General features: G+C 55.7%; 1 protein-coding gene across 1 annotated transcript in view; it reads left to right on the top strand.

Annotated features, from left to right (window-relative positions):
* The window catches only part of SLIT1 (slit guidance ligand 1), a 63369-nt gene that overhangs the window by 20853 nt on the left and 14806 nt on the right, over positions 1-27710 (top strand). Inside the window, exons 5-8 of the mRNA XM_054163409.1 lie at positions 26278-26349; positions 26481-26552; positions 27009-27080; positions 27371-27534. Of these exons, the coding sequence (XP_054019384.1) occupies positions 26278-26349; positions 26481-26552; positions 27009-27080; positions 27371-27534 (380 nt within the window). The remainder of the gene's footprint in view (positions 1-26277; positions 26350-26480; positions 26553-27008; positions 27081-27370; positions 27535-27710) is intronic.

Below are 27710 nucleotides of genomic sequence, written 5' to 3'. Positions count from 1 at the left end.
GTGGAAATGCATGGGACTGAGCCCTGCTGCTCAAGCTGCTGGGTGCACCCTTGGTCTGGCTTTGGGTGCAAGCTTGGATTTGGCTTGCACACGTTATTAAAGCAAAAGGGGTCTGCATCTGTAGGGAAGTGCAGCTACCATCCCTCTGGCCTTGTTAACGTAGTGCCCCCTCTCCATATGGTATCATGCAGAGCATCCCTGCTCACCTCCTTGGCAATCCAGTACCAGAAGAGGGCCTATAAGAAAGCTAGGAAAGGACTTTTTGCAAGGGCTTGTCATGATAGAATAGAATAGAATAGAATAGAATAGAATAGAATAGAATAGAATAGAATAGAATAGAATAGAATAGAATAGAACCTTGGCACCAAGTGCCTCATCCAGTCTCTTCTTAAACACCTCCAGTGATGAGGACTCCACCACCTCCCTGGTCAGCACATTCCAATGGCCAATCATTCTTTCTGTGAAGAACTTCTTCCTAACATCCAGCCTAAACCTCCCCTGGTGCAGCTTGAGACTGTGTCCTCTTGTTCTGGTGCTGGTTGCCTGGGAGAAGAGGCCAACCCCCACCTGGCTACAACCTCCCTTCATGTAGTTGTAGAGAGCAATAAGCTCTCCCCTGAGCCTCCTCTTCTCCAGGCTAAGCAACCCCAGCTCCCTCAGCCTCCCCTGTAGCACTGTAGCTCTGCATGGGGTTGTTGTGGCCAATGTGCAGAACCCGGCACTTGGATGTGTTCAATCTCATGCCCTTGGACTCTGCCCATCTGTCCAGCCTGTCGAGGTCCCTCTGCAGAGTTCTCCTATCCTCTAACAGATCAACTCCTGCCCCCAGCTTGGTGTCGTCTGCAAACTGGATCCAATACCCTCATCCAGATCATTGATAAAGATATTAAAGAGCAGGGGGCCCAGCACTGATCCCTGGGGAACACCACTAGTGGTGCTGATGATTGGATGAGAGGGAATAGATTGAAGTTTGAGGAGTGCAGATTTAGACTAGCTGCTAGACAGTAAGGATGGTGAGACACTGGAACAGGTTGCCTAGGGAGGTCATGCATGCCCCCTCCTCAGAGATGGTCAAGGCCAGGCTGGATGAAGCCTTAAGCAGCCTGGTCTAGTGGAGGGTGTGCCTGCCCATAGCAGGGGTTTTGGAACAAGATAGTCTTTGAGGTGCCTTGCAACCCAAACCATTCTATGCATCTAGGAATCCCTGCTGCACTGGCAAATGGGAATTTGCAACCCATGGTAAAAAGTGATGGAAAATGAAGTGTTCCTAATGCTGGGCAGCAGTGCTAATGACATAGCTATTAAAACACAGGGGATTTACTTATTCCTTCCCTGCCTTGCAGTTCATTGCCTGCATTGTGCTTTGTTCAACCCTTGGCCACCTTTGGTCCCCTGAAAGAGTTAAAAGAGTGCTCAGAGAAGCTGATTCCTTTGTCTATACGTTTTGTGAGCAGAATAAAGGCATTTCCTTCCTCCTGTTTTCACAGCTCAGATAGCAGAAAGTTTCAAAGTAATCTTTAAGAGTCGTGAGCCGAATCAGTCTGTGGCAATTTGATTTCCAGGATGTGGAAGAAAAAATTCTTAGGCAGTGGTTTTAGGGTAAGTTATAACTTGGCCAGCACATAGCTGTGTTAGAGCCAGGTAACTGACCTGCATTTGCTCGTTGATGCTCTCATGAGTGGCTGTTGGAACCCCATGTCTCTCCTGCTGGGAATGCTACAAAAAGAAGCCATCAAGAGTTTCCAGCACTGCTTTCTGTAGTGCTGTCAGCTTCCGTGATGGACCATGCAGCCTGCAGCCCCGACACCAGCAGCTCTGCTCAGTGGGCATCAGCTTCTTGCCCAAGCAGGCTGGCTGGGGCACTGAGATGCTTTACCAAACACTGCAGCAGGTGGGTAATTCTCTCACTGCTGAAGCACTAAAAAGATCAAAAGTGTGTGAGTGTGGCTGAGGAAGGTGCCTCCTCTCATGCTTGGGAGGTTTCTTGGGTGCAACAGGGCTTGTAGGCATTGCCAAGGGGAAGCTGCCCCAATCCCCAACCTCAGGGATGGGTTAGGGGCAACCTGGTTTGGAGAGGCTGTTTCTCCATGTATGCCTATCAGCATCCATGTGCAAAGCAGCCCAGCTGACAATAGTTGACAGCCTGTTGGGGGGTGGGCTTGAGGAGGTGGGGATTCATTTCCCAGATTCTCATCTGTCTTAAATTAATTATCATCCCAATCTTATCCTCACTTAACTAGTGAGACACAGACGTCTGTGGCTGGGACACCCACAGCCCTGCCAGACCCAAGCAGCATATGGATTAGGGGGGTGTCTTATCAGATGCCTTCCCCATCCCCTTTATGGTTGTTTTCCCCTCTTTGCCTCCCAGAGGCTTGGTCCCCATTCGTGTCTGTATTTCCCTTCAGGACAGGAAAAGATGGATTAATTTATACTGCTCCCAAGGGAGCTGTTGGTAACCAAAGACATCTTGCTGTCTTTTTTTCCTGTAAACTGGGAGGCAGGGGATGGCAGGGATGGTTTAAAATGGTTTCCTTGCAACCCCTTCTCCTTACCTGGTCCTCATTGCGCCTTGGATGGAGGCTGGCATTTGGGGCAGAGATAAAATTGCTCTGACTTCTTCCAGGGGCTAGATGACAGAGGTTTCTCCAGGAGGTGCAAGTGGGAAGAGCTCAACCATCCTCTTGAGTATTTGAAACATGATAATTTTGAGATCCTGTGGAGGAAGAGTGAAGAGCATTTGTCCCATTGCACAGATGGAGTATTTAATGAGGCAAGCAGGGGAAGAGCTCCCAAAACACACATCTCACTCTGGCTCTGGGAAGTCCTCCCATCACCAAACCCTTCCCATGGCAAAACTGGGAAGAGAGCTCAGAGGAGTCCTGGCACTGCATCCCTCCTGCCTTCCCATCCCTAGCAAGGCACTCAAAGGGGCTTTTGTCCTGCTTCAAGCCCCACAGGTGGGTGGGCACTTCATCCCCCCTCCCTTACTCCTGGGGTGGGATGCTTTTTCCCAGGGGCCGCTGTTGGCCCGTCGCTACGCGACGCGGGCCTGCGGGTCACCTCGGTAACGGGGCCCTGGGGATGCGGCTTGGGGGTCAAACCCATCGTGGGACCCTTTGGGGGTGTTTGCCCAGGGGACTGTTGATCCTGCTTGCCACGGACCGGGCACGTACCCAGCAAGACACTCAGCCACGTGTTTGGCTGGGTATGTGCCTGGTCCACAGCAGGCGTGGTGGAAACACAAACCCAGTGCATGCTGTGATGGTGCACGCCCGGCACAGGCTGTGGGGTCAGGGTGCAGGTGCTTGACGCTGGCATTTCACCCCAGGGGTGCACCACGGCAGCTCCTCTCTGTTGCACAGCCAGGTTATTACTGCCCAAAACTCGGTGCCGGTGCTATTAATAATTACTGATCCCAGGGACTAACTCAGGACAGTGTGGCAGAGGAAGGGGGGATGTGTGCTCGTGGGGTAAACAGGAGCCAGCAAGCCAGGAGCAATCAGCGTGGCTGGCTGCATTCCTGGGGCTCAGCAGCAGCGTTTCCAGCTCCTGCTCTCCAAGCAGAGGCATTTTCACCTCCCAGCGCTGCCGTCCTGCTCCAGCTTGCTCGTCGCCTTCCCCACGGGCGCGGCGTGCTGCTCATTCCTGCATCCTACGATTTCACAGCATCCCCACAGCCGGGTGCTAATGAGATTAGACCCAAGCTTTAAGATGTCTCTCTCTATCCTTTGCCATCCAATTACACAGCCCACATGGTATCTGATTGCCTGCGAGAGGGGAGGACTGGGGCTGGCTGGGCTGGGAGGATGCAGCTGGTCTTTCTGGGTATCAGCCCTGCCGTGCAGAGTGGTTTCCTTTCTTTCTTTCTTTTCTTTCTTGCTTTTTTTTTTTTCGCCCCCTTTTTCTTCCCCCACTCCCCCCTTGGCTTTGAGCTGCTTCATTTGGCTTTTTCATCGCTTCTCAACGTGGTGGCTGGGCAGAATTTGTTTAAATTAACTGCTTGAATGGCAGCATTTGTGTGTGTTGGGGGGGGGGGGAGCTCAGACAGCACCAGAATGGATGAGGGGGATTAAAGGTGGCTAATGGATTCCAGATGGGCATCCTGGACTGGGAAACACCTCCACAACCCCAACCCCATCTGGGGGCTGCTGACAAGGATCTTGGGGCTGGGAGCCAGGATACTACGGCAGGCAGCTGCCCAACCAATGGCAGAGTGGGTGCTCAGAGCACGTGCTCATGGGACCAGGGTGCCCAGGGCTCCTGGGTGTTGGCCCCCTCTGCAAAATGCCTGAGGTGAGCAAGCAGATGTAGCACAGAAAGCACCTTCCCTGGCTGGCCTGGACCACAGGGTGCAGCAGGCTTTGCTGTGCCTCAGCTCCAGCATTAGCTGACAGTGCAAATACAGCCCACCATGGCGGCACCACTCGAGCAGCAGTTTCTGCTCAGCAGTCTTGGTTGCAATGTGAGGAATGACAATATGTAGTCTTTGATGCCCTCCCCATGGGCTCTAGGATACCTCAGGGTGCTCCCTCAGTTCAATATCCCCACTGCTGCAGACATCAGCATATTGTTTGATAATTTACAGATGGGAAACTGAGTTCTGGAGACAGGAGCTAAACTGCCTGCATGGCCATGCTAGTTGCATTTCCCAGACCTGTAGGGATTTGAGACGTGGTGACAGCCCTCCCTATTTCTCCAACAGCTGTGCCTCCCACCAGTGGCCAGATTTCTCCTCCAGGCATGCTACATGGTGCTAGGGCTGCATGTTCACAGCCTGTTCCATGGCAGTGCCCAGCTTGGAAGCGTATCAGTCCCAAGTGAGGTAAAGCATGCAGGAGCAATGGGCTGCTGGGGAGCGATATCACTGGTGGGGACTGCAAGGTTGCAAGCAGGGTCATTGCTTTTGAGTTTTAGTAATGGCTAAGAGCAGGAGTGGGACATGAGGTGCAAGCCAGCCAGCTGCTGGGAATATCACCCATGCTGTAGGATGGCTCATCGTTTGGCAGGCAATTTAAGCTTCTTAGGAGATCAGGCTGTGGAAGAGCTCCTCAGGTTTAATGAGAGTAATCAATGAGTGGTACCTTACCCTGCAGTGGCTTCTTATGAAGGCAGCAGTTTGCTCTGGAGTGTCCAGCTGCATCCAACCAGATGGCCAAGACAGGGATGGAGGTGAGGCACAAGAGAGCACTCCTGATCCAGGAGGGCTGTGGCAGAAGGTCTGGGCTGAAGAGTCTGGGAAATGTGGCAGTGGGGTGTGTGAGATGGTTAGGAAGTGCTGGGCAACCTTCTTTACCTGCTGTCCCTTAGCCAGGGCTCTGTCTGCCAGCCTCCCCAGCCCATCCTTGGCCTCATGTTCCCCTCCCAGCTCTCATTTCCTTCCACAAATATTGAGAAAATAAATAGCACAGTCTAAAGGGAATGTCCCTGCATCCCTCCACACCCAGCCACCTCCCTGGGGAGCCATGCAGGTGGTGACCTTGCATTCCTCAGCCCAAGGGTTAACTGGAGAGAAAGCAAACATTGGCTTCCCTGGGGGCTGCCCCAGCCTATGCCTGTGGCCAGGGGCTGCCTCTTGCCTGAAGAAAGGGACTCATGGAGTGGGCAGGACCCCATCCCTGACAGGGGTGGTTGCACAAATCTTGCTCTTCACCTGGGTAGCATGAGGTCATCACAAGGGTCTGAACCCACTCCTTGGGGCAGCAGGTGCCCTGGCACAATAGGGACAGGTGAAGCCACATGGCTGAGGAGCTGGAGGGTCAGCCTGTGCTGGGCAGTGGCTGCAGTGGGCTGTGGGCACAGCTGGTGTGCTGACAGGGCTGCACTCACCCCTGGGGTGTGCTTCTGTGCCTCAAGGTATTAAAGGCACAAGGCTCTAAAGAACTCAGGAAGCTGAAGGCAGGTAGTTGATAAGGACCCTGGAAAGTGAAGGCACAAGGCTGGAAAGGATCTGGGGACACTGCAGGGAGCTTGTGTGTGCAGTGCCAATGGCACAAGCCCAGCATCCCAGCTGCCACTGTCTGTCGCTCTCAGCTGGACCCCTCCCGTTCTCCTTCAGCCAGGTACACAGTTTTGTAGGAGCTGCTCTGTGAAAGGTAGGACCCGTGTGGATGCCAGGAGCTTCTGTAGCCTCCTGTTCCCTAGCACAGAACGCAGCTTCAGCAGGGTCTGGCAGAAGCATATCCTCCCTCTTCCTCATCCTTCTTCACTCCCTCTACCCTGGCCTTGTCTCTTAGCAACTGTCCCTGGCCAGGACCTGGGCTGTGCAGGGAGGGATGTGACACTTTCTATGCATCAGTCACTTTGCCACCTCCAGTGACAGCCAGGTTGTTAACCCCTGTGGCACTGGCTGGGCTAAGGCATGGTGAGTGATGATAGAGCATCCCTGCGATGCCTCCGCCTAGGTAGCAGCCGGCTGCTCTGCCTGCAGCTTGACACCGATCCTCACTACAATAACGACCCGGGAAGCAATCAGGGGGGAATTAAAGGATAATTAATGCCAATCCACATGGAAAATTGCTCTCGTCAAACAAACCTGATATCATTTTTTTTGATGAGCTGACAAATTGGGTTGATAAGTAGCGACTGTGCTGACATGATATACTGAGACTTCAGCAAGTCATTTTACTCTTGCCTGGAGGATATGGTGATGAAAACATTAATATTCTGCAAAAAATCAGTGTAGCATTTCTGACAGTGTGCTTCAACTGGGAGACTTCGTGGGGGAATTGGAGCGGTTGCTTCTCTTCTGGCAGGGTGCAGCAGGGGTCTGATGGTGAGGAACCTGTACAGGTTCACCGTCTCTGCAGAGCTGTGGTGGTCTCAGGATCTTTGGTAGCAATGTTGTCTTTTGCCAGCCTACCTCCCCCTGACTCTCCTGGCCTCTCCTTCTGCCCTGTGCCAGCTGAGGGTGTACACTGAGCTGGCATGTGTATGTGGTGTATCTTGTGGCCTTCCAGTATCTTGAGGGGACCTACAAGAAAGCTGGGGAGGTACTTTTTAGGGTGTCAGGTAGTGATAGGACCAAGGGGAATGGAGCAAAACTAGAAGTGGGTCGATTCAGATTGGCTGTTAGGAAGAAATTCTTCCCCATGAGGGTGGTGAGACACTGGAACAGGTTGCCCAGGGAGGTGGTAGCAGCCCTGTGCCTGGAGGTTTTTAAGGCCAGGCTGGATGTGGCTCTGAGCAGCCTGATCTAGTGTGAGGGGTCCCTGCCCATGGCAGGGGGGTTGGCACTAGATGATCCTTGAGGTCCCTTCCAACCCTAACAAGTCTATGGTTCTGTGATAAGGAGATAAGGAGCCACTTCCACTATCACAAAGTTTTGTTTAGAAGGAAATGTGAACTGATTGGTGAAAGAAGCAAGGCTGGTGCTGCTAGCAGGATGCCTGTCCAGGGGATTGCTCTGCCTGAAACACCTGCCCTGGGAAACATCCTCATGCAAGGTCAGGCAGCAGGGGGGGAAAAAAATGTAGGTCACAGCTACAAGATGGGGAACAGCGTCTGGGGACATGGTTACATTGAAAAAGACTTAGCAGTCATTGCAGCAGCGTGCTTTGGGATGCAGGCTTCCCGCACTGCAGCGTGGGGAGAGATGGATGAGCAGAGCAGCTCTGGGTACAGGGGCTGGGAGGGGGTGACTCTTTTTGGTGGGGAGGAGGGGGCAGTGTGGAGGGCTCCACTGAGCATTGTTTCTGCTTGGGGACTGGTGGTTTAGAGAGATGTTGTGAAATTAGCAAGTGCTCTGAGAGGAAGTGCAGGATAATTGGGAGGCCTGGAGAACCTGCCTTCCAGTGAAAAGAATTAAACCACTCCATCTGCCTAGTGTATGCAAGAGGAGGTTAGGAGGGGATTTGATCCCCATCTCTGCCTACCTACACGGGGATCAGCCTGGTTGTAGGTGTCTCATTAATTTGTTAAAAAAAAAAAAAGGAGAGAAAAGAAAAAGAGAAAAAGCATAAAATCATTTGGTTGCTGGAGGCTGAAACCCATAAATTCAGACCAGAAATAGGTTTTGCTCACCACAGAGCAGTTAACCATTAAACGCTCAGCTGGGAGGAGGTGGACTGAATGTCCTCTGAAGTTGTCAAGGAGGTTGTACTTCTTTCCCCGGTGGAGAAAAAGGGGAGGGGTGGGGCTGGAGCAGGGGTCCCAGGGACAATGCTGCATCTGAGCTGGGTGTGCAGATGCGTCCCAGTGATAAAGTGTCCCCTTCAGGGTGATGGATGGCACCCCATCTACTGTCCCTCTCTGGGCATTGGCAACATCAATTCAGTGCCTCCATCCCAGTCCAGGACCTTAATTCATAGAATCATAGAATCAATAAGGTTGGAAAAGACCTCAAAGATCATCAAGTCCAACCTGTCACCCAAGACCTCGTGACTACTAAACCATGGCACCAAGTGCCACATCCAATCCCCTCTTGAACACCTCCAGGGATGGTGATTCCACCACCTCCCTGGGCAGCCCGTTCCAATGGCTAACAACTCTCTCTGTGAAGAACTTTCTCCTCACCTCAAGCCTAAACTTCCCCTGGCCCATCTTGAGACTGTGTCCTCTAATTCCTTGCAAAGCCTCCCTTTTTGCAGGTCTAGCTGAGCAAAGCTGGCTTAGGGAGCTGCTTCTCCATCCTGGATGATGTGAGGCAGCCTCTGAGCAGGAACATCATCTGGTGGGGATGGGTCTGCTGCAGCCAGGGGGACTGCTGGGGGGCCCTCCCTGGCTGCCCCTGCTGCTCTCAGCCAGGCTGGGGAGATCTGCTGGCGCCGGGCTTCCCACGCTCTCCCCTGGGGACACTCAGCTGCGGCCTTCCTGACCCCTGTGCTGCAGTCCTGTCAGAGCATCTTAGGCAGAGTTCTATTTTACCAGCATGGTAAAAGGGAAGGATGGCTTTGCTTTAGTTTTATGAGCTACAAAGTGCATTGCCTGGCTAGGTGCTGTCTGAGCTTTGCAAGGGCTCTGGCTTGGAGTTCACAGGGCAGATGGCATTGGTGGAGGAAGGTGCTGTTTCTCTCCTACACTGCTCCCTTGCCCATCACAACTGCTCTTTCTCCAGTGCCCCCATCTCCACAGAGCCGGGCAGGATCTGCTCCTGTCCTGTTCCCATCCCTTTGCAGAATGACTCCAGCAGTGACCATGGACAGCAAAGCCAAAAGGGAGCACTCCTGGACTGTCCAGCCACAGTGTTTTTCCTGGATGCAGTCCCCCGAGATTGTTGCTGGGAAATTAAGGAAGCACAAAGCTGGCTTTGGCTGGAGACGTGGCTCTGGCATAGTCCTACCCTGGCTGCACGTTTGGGCCCGATGCATGCAGAGCTGGAGGGATGCTGTGGGGAGCTACTGGCATCCTGGTGAGCGGTGAGTGGGGCAGTGTCTGCAAATGCCCGTGTGCCCTTGCCCTGATCCCCCAGCTGTAGAAATGTCTTTACATGCTCTGAGAATCTTTGTGCATTTGCAGCCTGCCACTGCCGGGCCTGGGTTTTGTGCTTCTGTTTTTTCTTCACTTTTTTTTCCAGCCTCTTTCACAAAGACACCTATTCTCCCCCCGTGCCCTGGGGATTTACACAGAAAGCTCACCCTCGACATGGCAAAAGAAAAGCCCGGGCGGCTCGGGAGAGGAAGCTCACACAAAATGTGGTGTGTGGCTCTTTGTGTCTCCTTTGTAATTCCCTGCACAATGAACTGCCCCGGCCACCCACCAGCCCCGGGGTACCCTCAGGTGCTGCACACACCATGTTCTCCGTTGTGGCAGCAGGCACAGCTGGGGATGCTCCTCGCCGGGTGGCCGAGAGCACAGCCTTTGTGCTTGGGAAAGGGGAAATTCGGGCAGGATGGAGGTCATCGCCCCGTTCCCGCAGCAGCAAAAAGCCCCTTCGCATCCCTATTGGCCTCCGGGTAGAGCGCTGGGGGTCCCTTCGGCGGAGCCCTTCCATCAGCCTTGCTCTGATGGCTTTTAACATGCTAATGACCCTCTCAAGGGCAGGAGCAGCTCTGTGTAAAACCCATGTTCAGCCCTCGGTCATGGACATTTGCTTGGAGACACAGTGTTAAATATTTATCCTCCCCGCCTCCCCCTGCCTCCGCAGGCATTAACAATAGCGATCGCCGGCCCCTTCCCCCTCGCTGGAACATGTGGCTCCCGGACCATGACAGCGAACGTTATCGTTTGTACCTGTGAATTATTGATAAGGTAAAAGATAGTTCTTGGCAGTGAAAAAATAATGAGGAGGAGAGACTGTTCGCAGCCTGTCGGGGCGGGCACCGCTGCAAGCCCTCTTCTCCGGGGGCAAAATGGGCGGTGAGACCCCGTTCCTGCCAGGCCCCGCCTGCCAGCTGACCGTGCCGGCCCTTAGCAGCGTGTGGCCGGCCGCGGGGCTGCCCTTGCGTGTGGCGGCTCCCCTCGGTGTGGGTCTGGCCGGCGCCTGTCCGCTCCTGGCTGCCCGCTGCCCTCCCCGGGGGCATGTGGGCAGCTGCCTGACCTCCCCAGCCCCATGCTGCCTACGGCCCCCTGCGAGCTAGGGGATGCTCGCTCAGGCAGCTGCGTGTAGGTTGCAGAGGTGAGCAGGGATGTCCCAGCGCCGCGGGATGGCTGCCCACCCCTTGGTGCTGTGGCAGGAAGGGGCAAGTATCGCCCGGCCCCTCAGACACCCTGGCTCCAGCGAGCAGATGGGGTTGAGCCTGGGAGAGCCTTTCAGCTGGCAGGGCTTGGGGGCTCGGGAAGTCTTCAGGGGATAGAGAAAGGAGAGAGCAGTTCTTAGGTTCATGGCCACTGCTGTGCACTGTGCTTGTGTCCTAATCTGTTCTTGGGAAAAGGGGAATGAAGCTGCTGAGGCCCTGGAAAGCAGATGGCAGCCCTGGAATGGGGACCGTTCTTCAGCTTAGGGTTGTGCTTTGCCTGGGAGCTGAACTTGGTACATCTGTCCCCTGAGCTACAGAGGTGAGAGCCTGTCCCAGTCCACCAGCTCTGGCAGGTCTGGGCTTTGGCTGAGCTTTGCAGTACTCTGGGATCCATGCAGAAGGGTGCAGATGGCTCAGGGAGATCTTGTCATCGGTGGCATGGGCAGTCTGATTAAAATCAGGATGCCTCTTTAATCCAAGTCAGTGCCCAGCTTTGATGTACTTAGACCCTCAATCCCACTGTGTTTTGTGGGGAGAGCATTTGCAGGAGTGCCAGGGCATTATCATGCAGAGCCTGGCCCAATCTGAGTTTACACATCTGCATCCCTACGCTGGGTGATGGGGCACCAAGGTGCTGCACCCACTCCCAGGACAAGTGAGGGTCTGAGGGGAGCACAGCCAGGCTGAGGCACCCTCCTCCCTTGCACAGAACTTCCTCATCCTACTCTGGCAGCAGCACCTCTGCCCAAGAAGGGACTGCCCAGACCTGCCCTGCACTGAGATCAGGTGTTGCTTTCTCGCAAGCGTGTCTGGAGCCAGTGTCTCAGACTCCAGGGATGCAGGAGGTGCTGTTATTTCTGAAGATACAAGAGTGCCTAGGAGACAGAATGGCCCCTGCCCATCATCTGCCATAGTCCAGACCATGGCTGGGGTCCACCTTAGCAGCACTGCTCCCCACGTCTGGTTCTATTCATGGCTCCCAATGGCAGCTGTGTGGCTGGAAAGATTCCCATAAGCTACCTGCCCCTGTGGCTCTCTCACTGGGTCTCCTGAGGGAAGGTGGAGGTGTGGGGCACTGGTGATCTCTGTAAGGGCAGGTGGATGTCTCATGCCATTCCTCAGTGTTGGCACTCTCACTGCCTCTTTCTGTTTGGCCTGAATGGTCTGGATACTGCAGTACACCACAGTACAGCACACAGTAGCAGGATCGCTCCCAGCCTCCAATTTCCATCTTCCCCCTTGCCTAACCTCCCCAGAGTGTTCCTTGGGTTGTGTATCCAAGGAAGAATTTCTGGCTGAGGACCATTGCACTGTGCTTTCCACCAGCCCCAAAGATGGGCTGAATTCCTGGGGGAGCCATATTCCCCTCTCTGCTGCTCCCCAGAGCACTGCTCTTCCAGGTGTGCTTGTGCAGGGGTGGGTGAAAAATGACACTGCTGGGGCAAAGGCTGGAAAGTGAGAATTAAGGAGTGATGAAGAGAGCACACACATGTGCATCATGTCTGCACACCACTGGGTGTCTGAGAATGATGTGTTGGGTGATGAGTTGCAGTCCTTGTGCAGCAGCATCTGTGGGCACAATGATAGATGGTCCCAGGCAATGTGCAGGGAGCCCCTGGTCCGAGGGCACTGCAGCCCCAGCTACAAGCTGAAGCATGGGACCTGTAGTGAGGAAGGGGATGAGTATGGTTTCTCACTCCCACTATGGCAGAGCATCCCTGAGCAGGCCTTTGATCCCAGCATTAAAGGCTGGGGGAGTGTGAGCCCCAGTCCCCCTGCTCACCCTCCCGCTCCCTCCCTCGCCTCCAGTCACACAGCAAATACAGGCCAGGCCACACCTTTGAAGTGTGAGTTTCAAACGCTCCCTCTTGTCCTCTCCCCCTCTCCAGTGTCTGATGGCAGGCACAGAGAGCAGCAGGAGCACCAGGCACATGAAACAGCTCTTTGCAAAGCCCATTTCTGCAGCTCCCACTCGCAAGCTGAGTGAAGTCTGTGGGCAATTACCTGGTGGTGTTCCCTGCTTTTGTTCCTGGCCTTTTCCATTGCAAGCTGCCTCTCTCTGCTCTGCTTTTAGGGGAAGAGCCTGGCAGTGGAGCAGCTATGAGTTGTGTCAGGCTGGGCTCCTGCCTGCAGATCATGGTGAGGAATGCTGCAGCCCTTCTGTGCCCCTTGCCATAGTCCCCACGACTCCACCTGAGCACTGAATTCAGTCCTTACACCAAGCAGGTGTTGAGGGTGGAGGCACAGATGCTTTCCGTGCAAGGACAAAGCTGGGATCAAACCCAAGCCCTTTCTTTCTTGCGAGAGGGGTGCAATGGGGATGGCTCATCCCACGCTGTATCCTAGGTGGCTGTGGGACGCTCGTGTTCTTGGCCAGAACTGGGGCTCTCTGTGCAGGAAGGATCCAGGCTCTTCCCCAAGCGAGGCAGCATGTGTGAACTCGACTTCACAAGACATCAAACGCGCTGCAGTCAGATGGAGATTGGCTCTCGGAGCTCCTTTCTTTTGGCTTCCCTCTCCTGCTCCCCCGCTCGGCGGCTGGATGCACTGGCAATACGAGGCAGCGCCTGCTGCCCGCCCAGCCGCGGTGCCTGGGCTCTCATGTCCAGGCTCACCGACGATTTGCATTCATGTTTGCTTAACTAACCGGGAGCCCTCTTGCATCCCAACTGCCTCTGCCGCAGAGCTGGTGAGGGCTCCTTCGGGGTGGCAGGACTGGCGGAGGCATTTCTGAGCTGCCTCCTTTGTGCTCTGGGAATCTCCAGCACTCAGGAAAGAACAAACACCCCTCTTTGCCAGGAGAATTTACTTGAAAAGATGTCCCAGATCTCTGCCCAGCCAGGACCCCGCGTTGTTCCCAGGCAGGATTCCGGTGGGGGAACCAGCTAAGCTCCTCTAGTTTGCATATCTAATATGCTGTCAGAAATGCTTTTAAATCCCCATAATATTTAATTAGGAGGTAGCTTTTGGCCTATTAGTTGGGAATGGGGCTAATTAGTTACTGTGATTTCATGCCCTTGTAGGTAATTGAGTTAGGTGAAAGCTGGAGGCAAGCTCCTGTGCATGCATCCACCTCTTTTTGGAGCTGCTCTGTGATGCAGCAGGGTCGGTGCCAGGTGTCTGGTCTTGGAGTGGCATGGACCCATCCAGGACTGCTGCTGGGCTTTCCCTGTCTGTGAGGCAAGGGCTAGCTGTTCCCTGTGGCAGGTACCATACCCAGCTGGAGCAGGACATCTCCCACCATGGCTGGGTCTCCGTCCACCTCCAGGAGGACTGTGACTCCTTCTTGGATCCATGATATGCTCATCTCCATAACCTGGTATTTTTAAGCTCTGAATGGAGCTGGGCTCTGACAAAACATGAGCCATCCAAGAATGCAAGAGTGGACAGAATCTCTGGCAGACTGAGGTGTATTTTTAGCCTGCACATGTTGGAATTTGATTGTTTCCTAGAGAAAAGAAAAAAATCCCCAAACTGTTTTTCAGATCTGAGTGCCTAGCTCTGGCCACTCTGGGAGCCCTGCTACCAGCTCCACTTCGTGTTGGCCACCTTGAAAATAAAGTTTTGTGGCTGTGTGCGACGGAGGACAAGGGTTAGGCTGTGCTGCATAGCCCCTGCTCACCTCTTCCATCACAGAGGACCTGCCCTGTGCTCACCAGTGGGAGCTCAAGGGTGCTGGCATGGCCACAAGCTGCTCACCCTTCTGCTGGTTGTGGCTTGGGGTACCAACAACTGTAGCTGGTCACAACTGAGGCACTCCCAGGAGCAGGAGGAGTGTCTCAAGGGACATCAACACCCAGTGCTGCACCCGCTGCAGCCCAGCCACGCTGCCATGTGCTTGCACACATGCCAGTGATGAATGGCACATACCTCTGCCTAGGCTGCTCTAAGATGGTCCCTGCTTCATCCCATGGTGAGGTCCCAGCCTGTGGTGAGTTTGCTGTGAGATGGGGCTCCCTGACCACCCACATCTGTCTTATGATATCTGCCTGGCTGCACTCCCCCTCTGTGGGGTTTGCAGCCAGTACCCCACTGTTCATGATATTTCATCCCCCCTTTAATCTTGACGGTTGGAAGCTGGGGAGCTGATAATGATGAAGGAGTGTAAATGTCAGCAGGAAACCAGCTTCAATCAGAACTGTTAAAAATAAACCTGCCAGGCCTGCTCTGGCAGGGGTAATCAGCCTTGGCAGCTCCTCTCCCTGGGTCCTAGAGCACGAACCACAGCCACACTGAGCAGCTCTGGGCCACCTGAGCAGCTGTACTGGGGGCTGGCTGCAACACTGGCAGATATAGCCCCCAGCAGCAGCCTCCTTGGAGCAGGGAGAAGCAACCCTCTGAGTTAGCCAGGGTGCCAGGTTCTGGACCCTCTTCCTGGACACATGCTGACTCTCCTTAGTGGGAAACCCTGCTGCAGTCCCAGCTGGGCTTGAGCTAAGCTTTAAGTGCAGCAAGAGGTAGCATGGGAGAGGTAGCAGTGAAGTGCTTTTGTTAGGAATCCCCATGAGCTGTTTGCTCTGGTGTGACATGGGTGAACGTGGCGAGATGCTCAGCCTTCATGAAAACACCCAGCCTCCCCTTCCTAGCTGTGGCAGGACATGTGGATGTCCAGGCAGCACATCCCTGGCTACTCACACATGGCCACAGGGCAGGGTCAGCTGAGGGCTCTCGAGGTTGCAGAGCCCATGTCCCCACCTGAAGTGAGATGCACATGAAGAAGAGACTGGGTGTGCATGTTTAACCTCAAAGATAATGAACCTTAGGACGGCTTGCAAAAGGAGGTGGGGCTGCTGCATCACTTGAGCTTCAATATAGAGGCCAAAGCTCTGTATGAGACCCCTCCAGGGGTCTGTGGACTTGGGGCTGGGGCTTCCCTGGTCAGTACCATGCAGCCAGGTGCTGTTGCTGGGCTCGCTGCACCTCCCAGGCTCCATGCATGCATGGACTGGAGAAAGGCAGGAGGAACATCCAGGTGTGCCTCCAGCTACTCATTTCTCCCTCCCTAACACAAGGCACAGCTGATGATCCCCAGCACTGGCAGGGTCTGTGGGCAGCAGTGTTTTGTGTCTGGTGATATGTGGGGACTGCAGCCATACTGAATGCCTGCAGGCAGAGGCTTCCCCTGACTCATGGTATGGGGCTGTGTGAGGGGCTCTTCAAGGAGCTGTTCTGTGGAGGGAAGCCCCAAGGGCTGGCTTGTAGCTTCCTGTCCCCGGTGGCATGGCTGTGACTGAGTGCTACTCTCACAAACCATCTCAGGAGTGACATTACTGGGACAAGGGCAGCCCCAGCTTGGGCCCAGCTTTGTGGCCAGGCTTTGCTGCTCTGCCAGCAGTTTTTATCCTGGCTTTGATATGTGCCACATGAGAAGGAGTCTCTTTATCTGCTTGTTGGGTTTTCCCTGCTGTATGCCCCTTTGCTCAGTTCCCATGCTCGGGTGCTCACAGCCTCCTACTTGTTCTGCCCAGTTTTCCACCCTGCTTTCCTGTTGGACTCTTCTCCTATCAGGGCTATTTCCTCCCAGCCCTCTGTAAAATCTCATCTCCTTTGCCAGCTGCTGGGCTGTATTTGAGATATTCTGATGGCTCCATCCTGGCTGCCAACGGGGACTGATGCTTTTCACCCCACAATGCATCTCCCACTGTGCATCCTGCCACTGGCTCTGTGCTCATTCCCAGGTGCTTTCAGGAAGCCAGGCTATGAGAAGCAGCCACTGGTGGTGCAGGAGCTTTGCCTGTCTTGGCAATAGAGGGCTGAGCATGAGGAGCCCGAAGGACCCTTGTCATGTCAGGGCATCTTGCTGGGTAACTCCAGGTGGGTCTTGCAAGATTCAGCATTGGTTACAGAGCATTGTCCAGGCCAGAGAGAGTTTGCTTTACTTCTTCCTAAAGCTGTGACCAGGGTGTAGCGTTGCTCTCCCAACTGAGGAGCAGCAGCACAGATCCACAGCACTGCTCCTTGGCTCGCCAGCCTATGCCAGATCTGAGACAGCCGGGACACAATTCTCAGCTTGGCTCAGCCTCATTCACACCTTGGAGGAGTCCAGGAGGGCCGGCAGGGCTGGCTTCACACTTATTAGCAATTAAAAGCCTCAGAGCCTGGGAGTCAATTAGCTCTGAGCTCAGCAGTGCCACAAACCCGGGGGGTGAGCCTGCTAACAGGAGCTGCAGCCAGCTCCCCACAGGGCTTGGAGCTGCCTCAACAGAAGAGCTGTTTGCTTTTTCATTTACACCTCGGATGAGTGTTGCTGCATGGAGTTTGGGGTGTCTTCTCAGGCATGAGCTGCCAGGCAGGGAGCACAGGCTGTGTGCTGGAGGATGCAAGGCTTCCTGATGCACATTGCTGCAGCCCTGGTACCTCTTCTGGCGTGACACAGCGCTGTCACCCAGCAGGGCCCTCTGTGTGCGGGGTCATGGTGGGGTGAGGAGGGGACTGACCTTGTGTGACTTGTGCTAACCATCACAGGGCTGTGTGGGAGCTGTGTCAAGCTGCTGTCAGCTGGAGGTAGAACCAGGTGTGGTCCAGCAAATCCTCACCACTATCCCTTGGCTCACTCTACCCCAAGTGCTAGGCTCTAGGCTGTACACTTGATTTCCCAGGCACCCCAGGACGTGCCGGGCCCAAGAGCACTGGAATGATATTCTGCCCCAGGCACTGGCTTCCTTCTGCAACAGGAGAACATAGGGTGGTGAGCTGAGGGTGGGTTCAGGGGGAGGCTGGTGGAGCACTGCAGCTCTGGGGAAAGGGATGGCTCTGTGCCTTTGATTTGCAGAACATCAGGAACATGCTGGAAACAAGCTGGGAGATGTAAATGTGAAGGAGGTAGGTGCACAAGCTGGAGGGTAGCGTGGGAGCTGGAAAGAAAACATGCTTTGGTGGGAGGTTTCACAGGGATTTCCCACTACTGGAGGGTGAGACAGAAGCAGAAACATGAAAGGAGGCAGAAGAACAAGTTTGCTGAACAGCATGGTGGAGTGGACTTGGAAGTGGTGAAAAGCAGGGATGGAGAGAACAGGAGGCCATGCAGTGGTGGGACCTCCAGCTGGGTGTGGCTTGGTGCCTTGGCTCCCAGTGGCAGTGGGACACAGAGGCTGCGAGCTGGGAAAGCGCAGTTTAACATCTGGTGTCCAGCCAGACACTTGCTGAAAGGGACAAGCCTTCAACCAGGGGTCAACAAAAGCCAGGGGAGATGTGTTCAGCCCCACAGCAGGTCCTTTTGCACACAGTGGCAGGCTGGCTGCTTCTGGCTGTGTGCTGCAGGGCACCTCCTGCCCACTCTGGCCCCTGCCAGACCACTGGGCACTAGGCACAGCGGTGCTGTGGCTCACTCGAGGCGTTTCAGGATGCTGGGGAGCTGGTGGTGATGCTTTAGCCTTGTGTGGGCTCTCTTTCCTGCAGATAACGAGGTTGCAGGAACAAAGGGACAGTGTGGGGAGGGGGCGGTGACAGGCACGCAGGGTTTGCAGCTTGTTATTTCACTTGTGTTTCCATTAAAGCTTCTGCTTTTAACTTGTTTTCAGTCTCTGAAGAGGCTCCAGGGTGGGTGGCAGATGCTTTATTCCCCCTCCCTCCCATCCTCCTCTCTTTTCTTTGGCCAGCTCTCAGCGTTCCCATAGCATCTCTCTTCCCGTGAAGGCCAAATCCCACGGCTCAGGCTCTGCACTGCAGCCCACGCAGGAACTGCTCTGTGCCGGAGCTGGACTAGAGCACAGGCACTGCCCTCAATACCTTCCTCAGGCAGATCATCCTGCTCACGTGGGTGTTGCATGTCCATGACTTCCCCTGTACCCAAAGACAACACGTGCCTTGGTATCCCCAGTGAACCTCCTTGGCATATGCAGGCTCTGTGGCGGCAGTGCCCAGGGGTGATACCAGCTGCTGTCAGTTGCTGGTGCTCTTGTGAGGACAGTGAGCCCAGTCATGGCACGGGGTCAGCAGCATCCCTTTGAAGCTGCTGAGATTTATGTATGCCCTGAAATGCTTTGCTAAATCAGCACCACCATGCTGGGGCTGGGACTCAGTCAGCTTTTGCCACGAGCATATGTTGCATTTTACACATGCTTTGCTGTCCAAGTAACAAACCTCTCCAGCTTTAATGTTTTGGGAAGGGAAGGGGCTGGGGGCCAGGGACAAGGGTCAGCACGATGCTTTGGGAAGCTTTTCCTGGCAGGGAAGTGGTGTGAAGTGTTGCTTCCCTGTCTGGCAGTGTTCATCTTGACTCTGCTGTGTGTACATGGTGGACAGGAAGGATTTGCTCACTGAGTTCATGTCACTGAGATCTGTGGTTTGAAATGCTTGGTGTGACATCATGTTGTCTAGCAGTGTTTTTGCCTTGCTCCAGCAAAACATTGTTTTGTCCTTTTGTACGGGGGCCTGGCAAGGATGAGCTCTGATCCATTACTTTGCTGCTGCTGGCAAGAAGCCTCAGATGGGAATGAGGCCAGCTCTCCCAGGGGAAGTGATGACCTGTCATTGCTTGGAGTTTGGTGGACATGATCTGGTGTGTCCTGCTCACTAAGAGGTGCTGAGGACTCTGGTTGCTTTGAGAGGACTGTCCCACAGCCAGGAGCCACATCACTCAGCCACGGGTGGTGTGTGAGCAGGGGGACATCATGATGGATGTCATGAGGATGCGGATCGTGTGGATATCCATCACCACGTGGATGTCCATCACCATATGGATGTAAACTGCAGCACAGGAGGTTCCCCCTCAACATGAGGGGGAACTTTACCGTGAGGGTCACAAAGCACTGAAACAGTCTCCTCTCTGGAAACTTTCAAGACTCATCTGGATGTGTGCAACTTGTGCTAGATTCTATGGTCCTGCTCTGGCAGGGGGGTTGGACTTGAAGATCTTCAGAGGTCCCTTCCAACCCCTACATCCTGGGAGCCTGTGATGTCCCATCGCCTTGCACAGGGCAGGGGACCTTTAGGGCTGGGCAAGCTGTGCAACTCAGAGCACAAGGACCCTGCAACTCAGCTGGGGACTTGAGCCCTGCTTTTCTGTGCTGAATACAGATTGCTGCCACCATCCTTGTCCCCTCTGTCGGCAACATCCCAGCGCAGTGCACCCTGTGACTGTCTGAGTCGGGAGGCAGCTTCTCTGGCTGCAGGTTGTGGTCTACCCCAGCAGGCTGCAGGCTGCGGCACCCGGAGCCAGGAGGATAATGAGATCTTAATAGTCCAATTATGTCCCATCGATTTACTCAGCACGTAATTGCTGGCGGCTGGCTCTGTCTGAGGAAGCTAGCTCCTGCTGCCAACAGGGAGGGCTGTGTCGAGCCCCCAGCCTGGGATGCTCCTCACAGCTTCCAGCTGTGTCCCCTTGAACTGCGTCAAGAGCAGTCCCCGGCGGCTCACTGCGTCTCTCCCCAGGAGCATCAGGGCTGAGAGTGACGGGTAGAGGATGAAGTGGGGACCCTAGCACGGGGCTGACGCCAGGATGACATCCTCCATGCTACTCTGAGGAGCCAAAAGGTTGTATATCTCTGCCTCCCACTGAAACAGGCTGACTGGAGAAGTGACTCTGAGCCATGACTGAGCCACTGGCCATGCCTGGAAACCAGCACTGGGCAGCGTGGTAGCTACCAGGGGTATGCCCAGCTGGTCTCGAGCAGAAACCAGCTCCTGAGCACCCACCTGCAGGGATTCCTCACTGCTGAGGAACGCACTGCAGGTGCATTTTATGCCCCCATTCATTTATCTTTTGGGCTGCTTGTGGCTGGGAGTCCAATTGGACTAACAATGCCTAATCTGGAAGAGTCACTCCTAGCTATGATTTTAAGCCTACCTTCACGACTGTGCCACTCATCCCTTGTTCTGGTGTAGTGAACAGCAGCAAATAATGTTCCCTTTCTCCTTTGTTGTGCTGCTTTGGACCTTGTCCCATCCTCTCCCATTTTCCTTTCTGGTCCCTGCCAAGGTGCCATGTCCAAAGACCCCATGATCTCCTTCTTGAGTGACAGAGGCCCACACTGAGCCCACCACGCTGCACCCTGGCTTGTTTGCACCTGTGTGCGAGGCTCTGCCGTCCCACCCCATCCTGCACAAACATCAGCACCCCCAGGGACCAGGGGTGCTATGGGTTGCAGGCAGCATGCAGTCTCCTTGTGACCTTGGGGATGGCAGAGGTGGAGGAGATGGGAGGTTTGTCTTGTCCCCCTTAACCAAGATGGAGTGGAGCCAGCAGCTGGGCCAGCAGAGCCCATTAAAAATCAAGCAGCCTGACGTAATGCTGGGGGCATACTACAGGAGCCTGAATGTGAGACAGGGCTGCAGGGACCCACTCATGCTGTCACTGGGGACCAGGGCAGGTGACACAGTGGATTAATGCCTGCTTCGTTACCCCAGCACCCTGCCGATGCAGCAGGGGGCAGCTGCCTCCAACCTTCGGGAAAGCAGCTCCCCTGCAGTACAACTCTCCATGGGCGCTGGGTCCTTGCAGCGCTGGGGACTCAAGCCCATCACCGTGAGTGCATCGTGTAGCTGGGAAAACGTAGGAGACCCTTGTTTCCCCCAGCAGAGGGCTGCCGGTGCTGACACTGACACAAGCAGAGAAATGCAAAACCCCCGGGGGACGCTGGGCTGTTGGACGCTGATGTGAGCTCTGATTAGTCTGTCAATCTCGCAGGAGTCTCTTTGTCCCTTAATGCTGGCCCTTGTCACCTGTCAGGTGCTGGAGGTGGTGGCATGAACAGCCTTGCTGGCAGAGCAGCCCTGGCTCTGCCTGCCCCTCTGCCCTGGGCAGGCTGTGCTGGGACAAACAACATGTGTGGGATGTCCCAAGGGATGCAGAGTTGCCTAATAGCTGCTGGTTAGCTTCTGGCCGGCCCTTTGGCTTGGCGAGATGCTGGCTGCACCCTGGCACAGCCTCCTTCAGCACAGCGTTGGCAAGGTGAGGCTGGGTTCTGGGGAGCAGCTGTTCCTGCCTGAAACACTGGTGCTCCCCAGGGCTGTGTGGCTTTGGTTGTAAGGGCAGCTGCCTTGTCTGCTTGAGGCATGGTGGGTGGTTGCAGTGGCCGAGCTGATGCCTACAGTGGAGTGGTGGTGGAGCAGAGCTGCTGGGGGAAGCACCTGGCCTGGGAGCATGTGCACCTGTTGTGCATTTTCATCATGGGAGCAGTGGCCTGGAAGCAGCTGAAGAGCTGCTCCCATGAGTGGAAGAGGGTCTGGAGACCACCAAACGCTTACAAGATTCCAGCTTGGAAACTGGGCTGGACCCACCACCCGGGCATGCAGGCACTGCCAGGTGGAAGGCAGACTGCCTGCTGCTGCTTGTCTCTGCAGTCCTTGCCACCAGGGCAGGGATATGGCACAGGCCACAGCTTTGGCGTGGCGTGGACAGAAATGCCCTAGCGGGTGCAGACACCGGGTGAGAGGGACCTCCGCACCAGAGGCACCAGATGGGCTGCCTGGCACGGGGAGCGTGGTGCCGGGGGGCTGCCAGGCCGCCCCAGCTCTCTTGGCAGGCTGCGGCGGGGTGGTGTGCTGGGAGGAGCGGGGCCAGCGCCTCTGGGAAGCAATTACCTCCCTGCTGTGTCCGGCCCTAATCCCCTCACACGGCTGCGAGGAGCCGGCTCGCCAAACAAGGCTCAATCAGGTTAAAGTGTGAAGTCAGGATTAGGGGAAAGAATGAGAGCGTGGTAATAGCCAGAGCCTCCCCAGCCCTGCCGCGGCCCCCTCCTTCCCCCTCCAGCCCGACGGGCTCTTGCCGGCGAGATTAAGGCTGCCGGGGTTTGTTTGCCTGAGTGGGCACCCCACTGGGAAGCCATGTCGAACAGTTTTGCTCGGGTGCCCAGCTAAGTGCCGGGCAGGGCGGCGCGCTGGGGGGTTGGCACCCGCTGCCGAGGCCCTGCCAGCCCCATGGGAGGCGTGCCTGAGCGCCTGGCTGCTCGCCGAGGCTCCCCGGGGACCTGCAGCGGTGGGGTAAGGGCTGCTGGCTGCCAGGAGAGCCGGCGCCAGGAGCACCTTCTGACCGACCTCACACAGGGCACCGACAACGGCCGCGCATGGCAGGGGGCAGGGCAGGGGGGTGTAAAAACTGAGCGGGGAAGTCTGCAATCCCAATCCCTCTGCAGTCCCAGTCGCTGTCTCCGCTGCTGCCTAGCCAGGATGGAATTGAGTGGACATAGCCTGGACATGAGGATTTTGGAGGATGTGGGAGGATGTGGGAGCTCCTTCTCCCCACTCCAAAGCCATAGGCTGGAATTAGCTGCGGGTAATTCACAGCTGGGGCAGAAACCACTGTGGGAGGTGAGCCTGGGGATAGAAGGGGTCTGGGATGGGGATGGGTCAGGAAGGGGTGGGAACGTAGTGGGTTCCTGGGGACTAAGCAGAGGTCCTGCTTTGCAGACAGGCTGCTGAAAGTTTCCCATTGGGCATGCTTGAGTGCTACAGGCTCCACAGAGGGTCTGGCCAAGTATACACCTCTGGTGCTCACAGAGCAGAGGCTATATGTCACCCATCACCTGCTCACCCCTTGCCATCCTTCACCCTTTGCACCCTTGAGGGCTGTTGGAGCTCTCTGCATCCTGTGCCACAGGGGAGTGAAACTCCAGCTGTGTGATCCCCTCAGCAGAGACATGGGAGGACAACAGTGCTGTGGACGGGCCAGCTGCTGGGCATCCCCTGGATTCAATAACCAGGAACTCATAAACTTGGAGCGAAAGTGAAACCAGAAAAGTCAGAAAGGGTGGCTGTGGCAATGGGGTGGGGGGCTGCGCTTTCCTTCTGTCTGTGGTCATCAACTGTGGTCCCCAGTGGGGCTGTCAGACCTCTTAAGTGCTGGCACTCCCGGTGCCATGGCAGTGACATGCTTGTCTTTGGCAGGACGTGAGGTGGCACTGGCGCAGACGCTGAGGGTGCCACAAGCCCCGTGGTGGAACAAGGAGAAGCCATGCCATCTGCTGTTTCTTTGGCACCAAAGTGTAAAGCAAACATAGCTGGGAGCTATAAAACACCAGGAGGGAAGGGGTCGTGCCTCATTCCAGTGCCAGGGCCCAAGGGTCCTGCAGGCAAAGCCCGTGTTTGTCCTGGTGTCATCAGCTGTGTAACCCTGCTGGCAGTGCGAGCCCCGAACCGATGCCCCGCTGAAGCCCTTGCATCCAGCGTCTGTCTGTCCCTCTTGGCTTCGGCACTCCCGATGGCAGCGCTTCCTTGGTGACTGTCACAAAAAACTGTGAAGGGGAGAAGCCACGCAAAGTCACTTGCAACCTTGTCGCAGTGTTTCCCTTGTGAGCTGTAAGTGAGCAGCTTGGAGACAGACGCCTGGGTTTACTCCCTGGGTGTGCTGGGGCCTCCATGTGCTGCGAGCGGAGAAACGCGAGCGGGGCTTCCATGGGGGAACCACGCAAGCTGCAGTCGGGAGCTGCATGGACAGGCAGCACTGGAGCTGAGGGAGGGCTGCAGAGCACTGAAGTGGGGTGGGTGCTCCCGTGCTTGTCTCTGCTGCAACTGGGGTTGTTTAGCCTGGAGAAGAGGAGGCTCAGGGGAAACCTTATTGCTGTCTACAACTACCTGAAGGGTTGTTGTAGGCAGGTGGGGATTGGTCTCTTCTCAGGCTGCACAGGGAGGAGTTTAGGCTTGATCTTGAAAAGAAATTATTCACAGAAAGAGAGATTGCCCATTGGAATGGGCTGCCCAGGAAGGTGGTGGAGTCAGTGTCCCTGGAGGTGTTTAAGAAAAGCCTGGATGAGGCACTTAGTGCCGCGGTCTAGTTGATTAGATAGGGCTGGGTGATTGGTTGGACTTGATGATCTTGGAGGTCTCTTCCAACCTGGTTGAGTCTGTGGTTTAACATTGGAGGACAGCCAAGAGGGAGTGTGATTGCATTGCTTGGAAGGGTGGTGAACTTTGAGGTTTCTGTAGTGTTTTCAAGGGTATTCCTCCTTCTAGGAGTCAAAAGAGGAAAGGGGATTTGGGGTGATGCTGCATTTTCCTGAAAGCTCTGTGCAGCTCCCAGGAGTCCCTAGGGGTGCAGGGAATGAGGGTGGAGCCTTTGCATCTGAAGGGGTGCTGGGATTGCTGTAGGTATCATGTCCTTCCCCTTTGGAATGTGTGAGATGACTCTGATCCTTTTGGGATCCAGAGCCCTGGAAAGGGCCAGGGCAGTGTGGGCAGAGCAGGCAGGGTGGGCAGTGCCGGCAGGGCAGCCTGGCAGTGCCGCCACGTGGGTAGCAGTGAAACTGCGCCTGGCTTCTCGCAGGGGAGCTGGGCTTTACCCTCCCCTAGAGCCTGGGCCCTTCCAGGAGGGTCCTTTGCTCTGCCCCAACAATGGTGGTCTGTGAGCCGGGTTTGGTTCTCCAGGAACGAGCCCGAGCAATGCACCAGCCCTTGCTCCCTGTACACGGTGCCAAGGGTGATACACTAGCCCTTGCCCCCATATGGCAGCTGCTTGGTGACTGGGCATCCCACCTGAGGGCTGGGCAAGCCCACTGATTGCTCTTGAGTTTTCCTTCTGCCTGTGCTTCTGTGCAAGAGATGCTGGAACATTTCCCTGATGTGGCAGTGAAACTTCCAGCTGGGGTGGTCCCAATTTGGAGACCCCTAGGTCTCTTGCAAGCAGGTTGTGAGCCATGCTGAGCTGGTTTTCCTGAGGAGAGGAGGGCACAGGGAGGGGTGTGGGTGCTGTGCCTCCATCCTGACCCAGCCCAGCTGCCCTGGGGTATCAGTAGCGAACACACTTTGTTGTGTTGAGGCAGAGCTGGTGAACACTGAGTATGAAATGCTGGCATCCAGGGACACTCCAAAACACCTGGGATGTCTGTGTAGCCTGTGTGACGCTGGAGGATGCATAATCTGTGTAGGATGTCATGGTCATGCTCCTCACTCACCAATGGACTTGCTGCATAGGACAAATGCCATGTTGTAAGTCAGTTTCCCTGTGCCAGGAGGGAGCTGGGGACTTGGCCTCCTGCCTCAAGGGTGGCAGGAGCAGGACAGTGCTGACATGGAGCTGGGGACAAGCAAGACATGTGCTTGTCAAGTTTGGAGGAGCTCTTGGCCCTTGAGGTGGGAGAGGGAATAGTTGCATGTGAGCTGTGGGGCACAAATACCACAGGCAGATCCCCCCCCAAGGATGGGATGCTTGCAGGGAGATTTTTTGCCTTCATAGTTGTTAAAAGCCAGCTCAGGCGTGGTGGGGGACCCAACCCACTGCCAGCCCTGCCACACAGAGCCCAGGCAGGCCTGACACTGCAGAGCAGGTGATAATGCAGACAGTGCCATGCAGCAGTGAGGTATTAATGACCTGATTATTTGTGCCCTCTAAAGTGTGGGGCAGGCTCCATGGGAATGCCTGCTGGAGACACCGAGTATAATTACCAGCTAATCAGCAGGGATCTGTAATTACCACAGTCAGAGGGTATTTAAGTACAGAGCTGTGCCCTGCTGCTCTGCTGATCAGAGCCAGGGACAGTAGTGCCTGGGAAGGCCCAGCCACTGCAGCCACCATGGATTGAGCCAGCCTTGTGTTGGGGACAGCCAGCATCGCAGTGAGCAACCAGGAACCCAAATTACCACATTACCATCTCCCAGAGGCCCCAGGAGATCACTCAAGCACCAGGGCATGCTCCTGCCTGTGGACATCCTGGTCTGTGGGACATCCTGGTCTATGGGACATCATGCTTTGTAGGTACAGCATATTTTCCTGTCTCTGCTGTAGGGACCTGAGTGAGAACTTCATCCAGGCCATTCCCAGGAAAGCTTTCCGTGGGGCCACTGACCTCAGGAACCTGTGAGTCTCAACAGGGACAGATAGGAGGGAGGGTGTTTGGGGTCTGGTCCAGTGGCAGAAACCATCAGGAACCACTGGTCACTCTCTGCCTGGGCTGTCCCAACAAAGCTCCCTCTGTATTTCTCCATCAGGCAACTGGACAAGAACCAGATCAGCTGCATCGAGGATGGGGCTTTCCGTGCCCTGCGGGGACTGGAGGTCCTGTAAGTGGCCAGGGGCTGTCTGGGTCCTCCAGTCCATAAGCCTCACATGGGTTTTAGTGTGTCCTTGGGTGCTCCCTACTCACAGAGGTGCTGCAGGGACATCCCCAGCATGCCATCTGTCCTTGGCCCCAAGGAGGACTTGAACAGGGGTCTGGTACTACTGCTACAAAGTTGTGCTCCAGGGCCTGATCCTGTCCCAGGGAGTCCACCTGGCTGCAGCTGGCTGTAGAGGGGAGAAATCTGGAAAGGGGAGCAAACCCCTACCCGAGGGTTTGGGCTGTCCCTGTCCTTCACCTCTCCACCCACCCACACACCTATCCATCCACCCCTCCACCCGTCCTGTGCTGGGGGGTGGACGGTTGCTGTTGATCCCAGGGGTTTGGTGCCACCCTGACCACCTCACGCTCCCACTGACTGCCTGGCTGCCCTGACCTGTTCCCCTCTGATTTCCTACAGGACCCTGAACAACAACAATATCACCTCCATCCCTGTGTCCAGCTTCAACCACATGCCCAAGCTGCGGACATTGTGAGTGCTGGGCCCCTGGGTATGGGAGGGACCCCTCAAGCTGAAGTGGGATGTCTCCAGCTCTTCTGCTGGTGCCAGCACCACAGGGAAGGCATGGATGGGATACCACTGCAGAGCATCCTTGTACTGGCAAGCAAGTTGGCCTTGGCAACCAGCACAGATGCTCTCAGGCTCCTCCGTGTCTCCCTCTGCATGCCCCCGACCTTTGGGATAAGCCAGGTTGGGCAGCTGGACGGCAGCGGGTGGGCAGGAGCTGTGCCATGGCTGATGGCTGCCCCGTCCGCCCGCAGCCGCCTGCACTCCAACCACCTCTTCTGTGACTGCCACCTGGCCTGGCTCTCGCAGTGGCTGCGCCAGCGACCCTCCATCGGCCTCTTCACCCAGTGCGCTGCCCCGGCCCAGCTCCGCGGCCTCAACGTGGCAGAGGTCCAGAAGAACGAGTTCAGCTGCTCTGGTGAGGGGGCACAGGGCAGGTGGCAGATGGCAGACGCTAGGTGCCAGGCTGGGGACACGGGTTGAGGGGCCAAGCCTATCCCCTCAGTGCAGCACTTCTCCGTTGCCCGACGTGTGCCCCACCTCGGAGTCTGGGTGCATGCTGTGGGTCACCTCAGGTCCACGCTGTCCCAGGTG

Source organism: Dryobates pubescens, chromosome 8, assembly GCF_014839835.1.
Source record: "Dryobates pubescens isolate bDryPub1 chromosome 8, bDryPub1.pri, whole genome shotgun sequence".
Taxonomy (NCBI): Eukaryota; Metazoa; Chordata; class Aves; order Piciformes; family Picidae; genus Dryobates; species Dryobates pubescens.
This window is presented reverse-complemented; position numbering and strand designations above follow the sequence as displayed.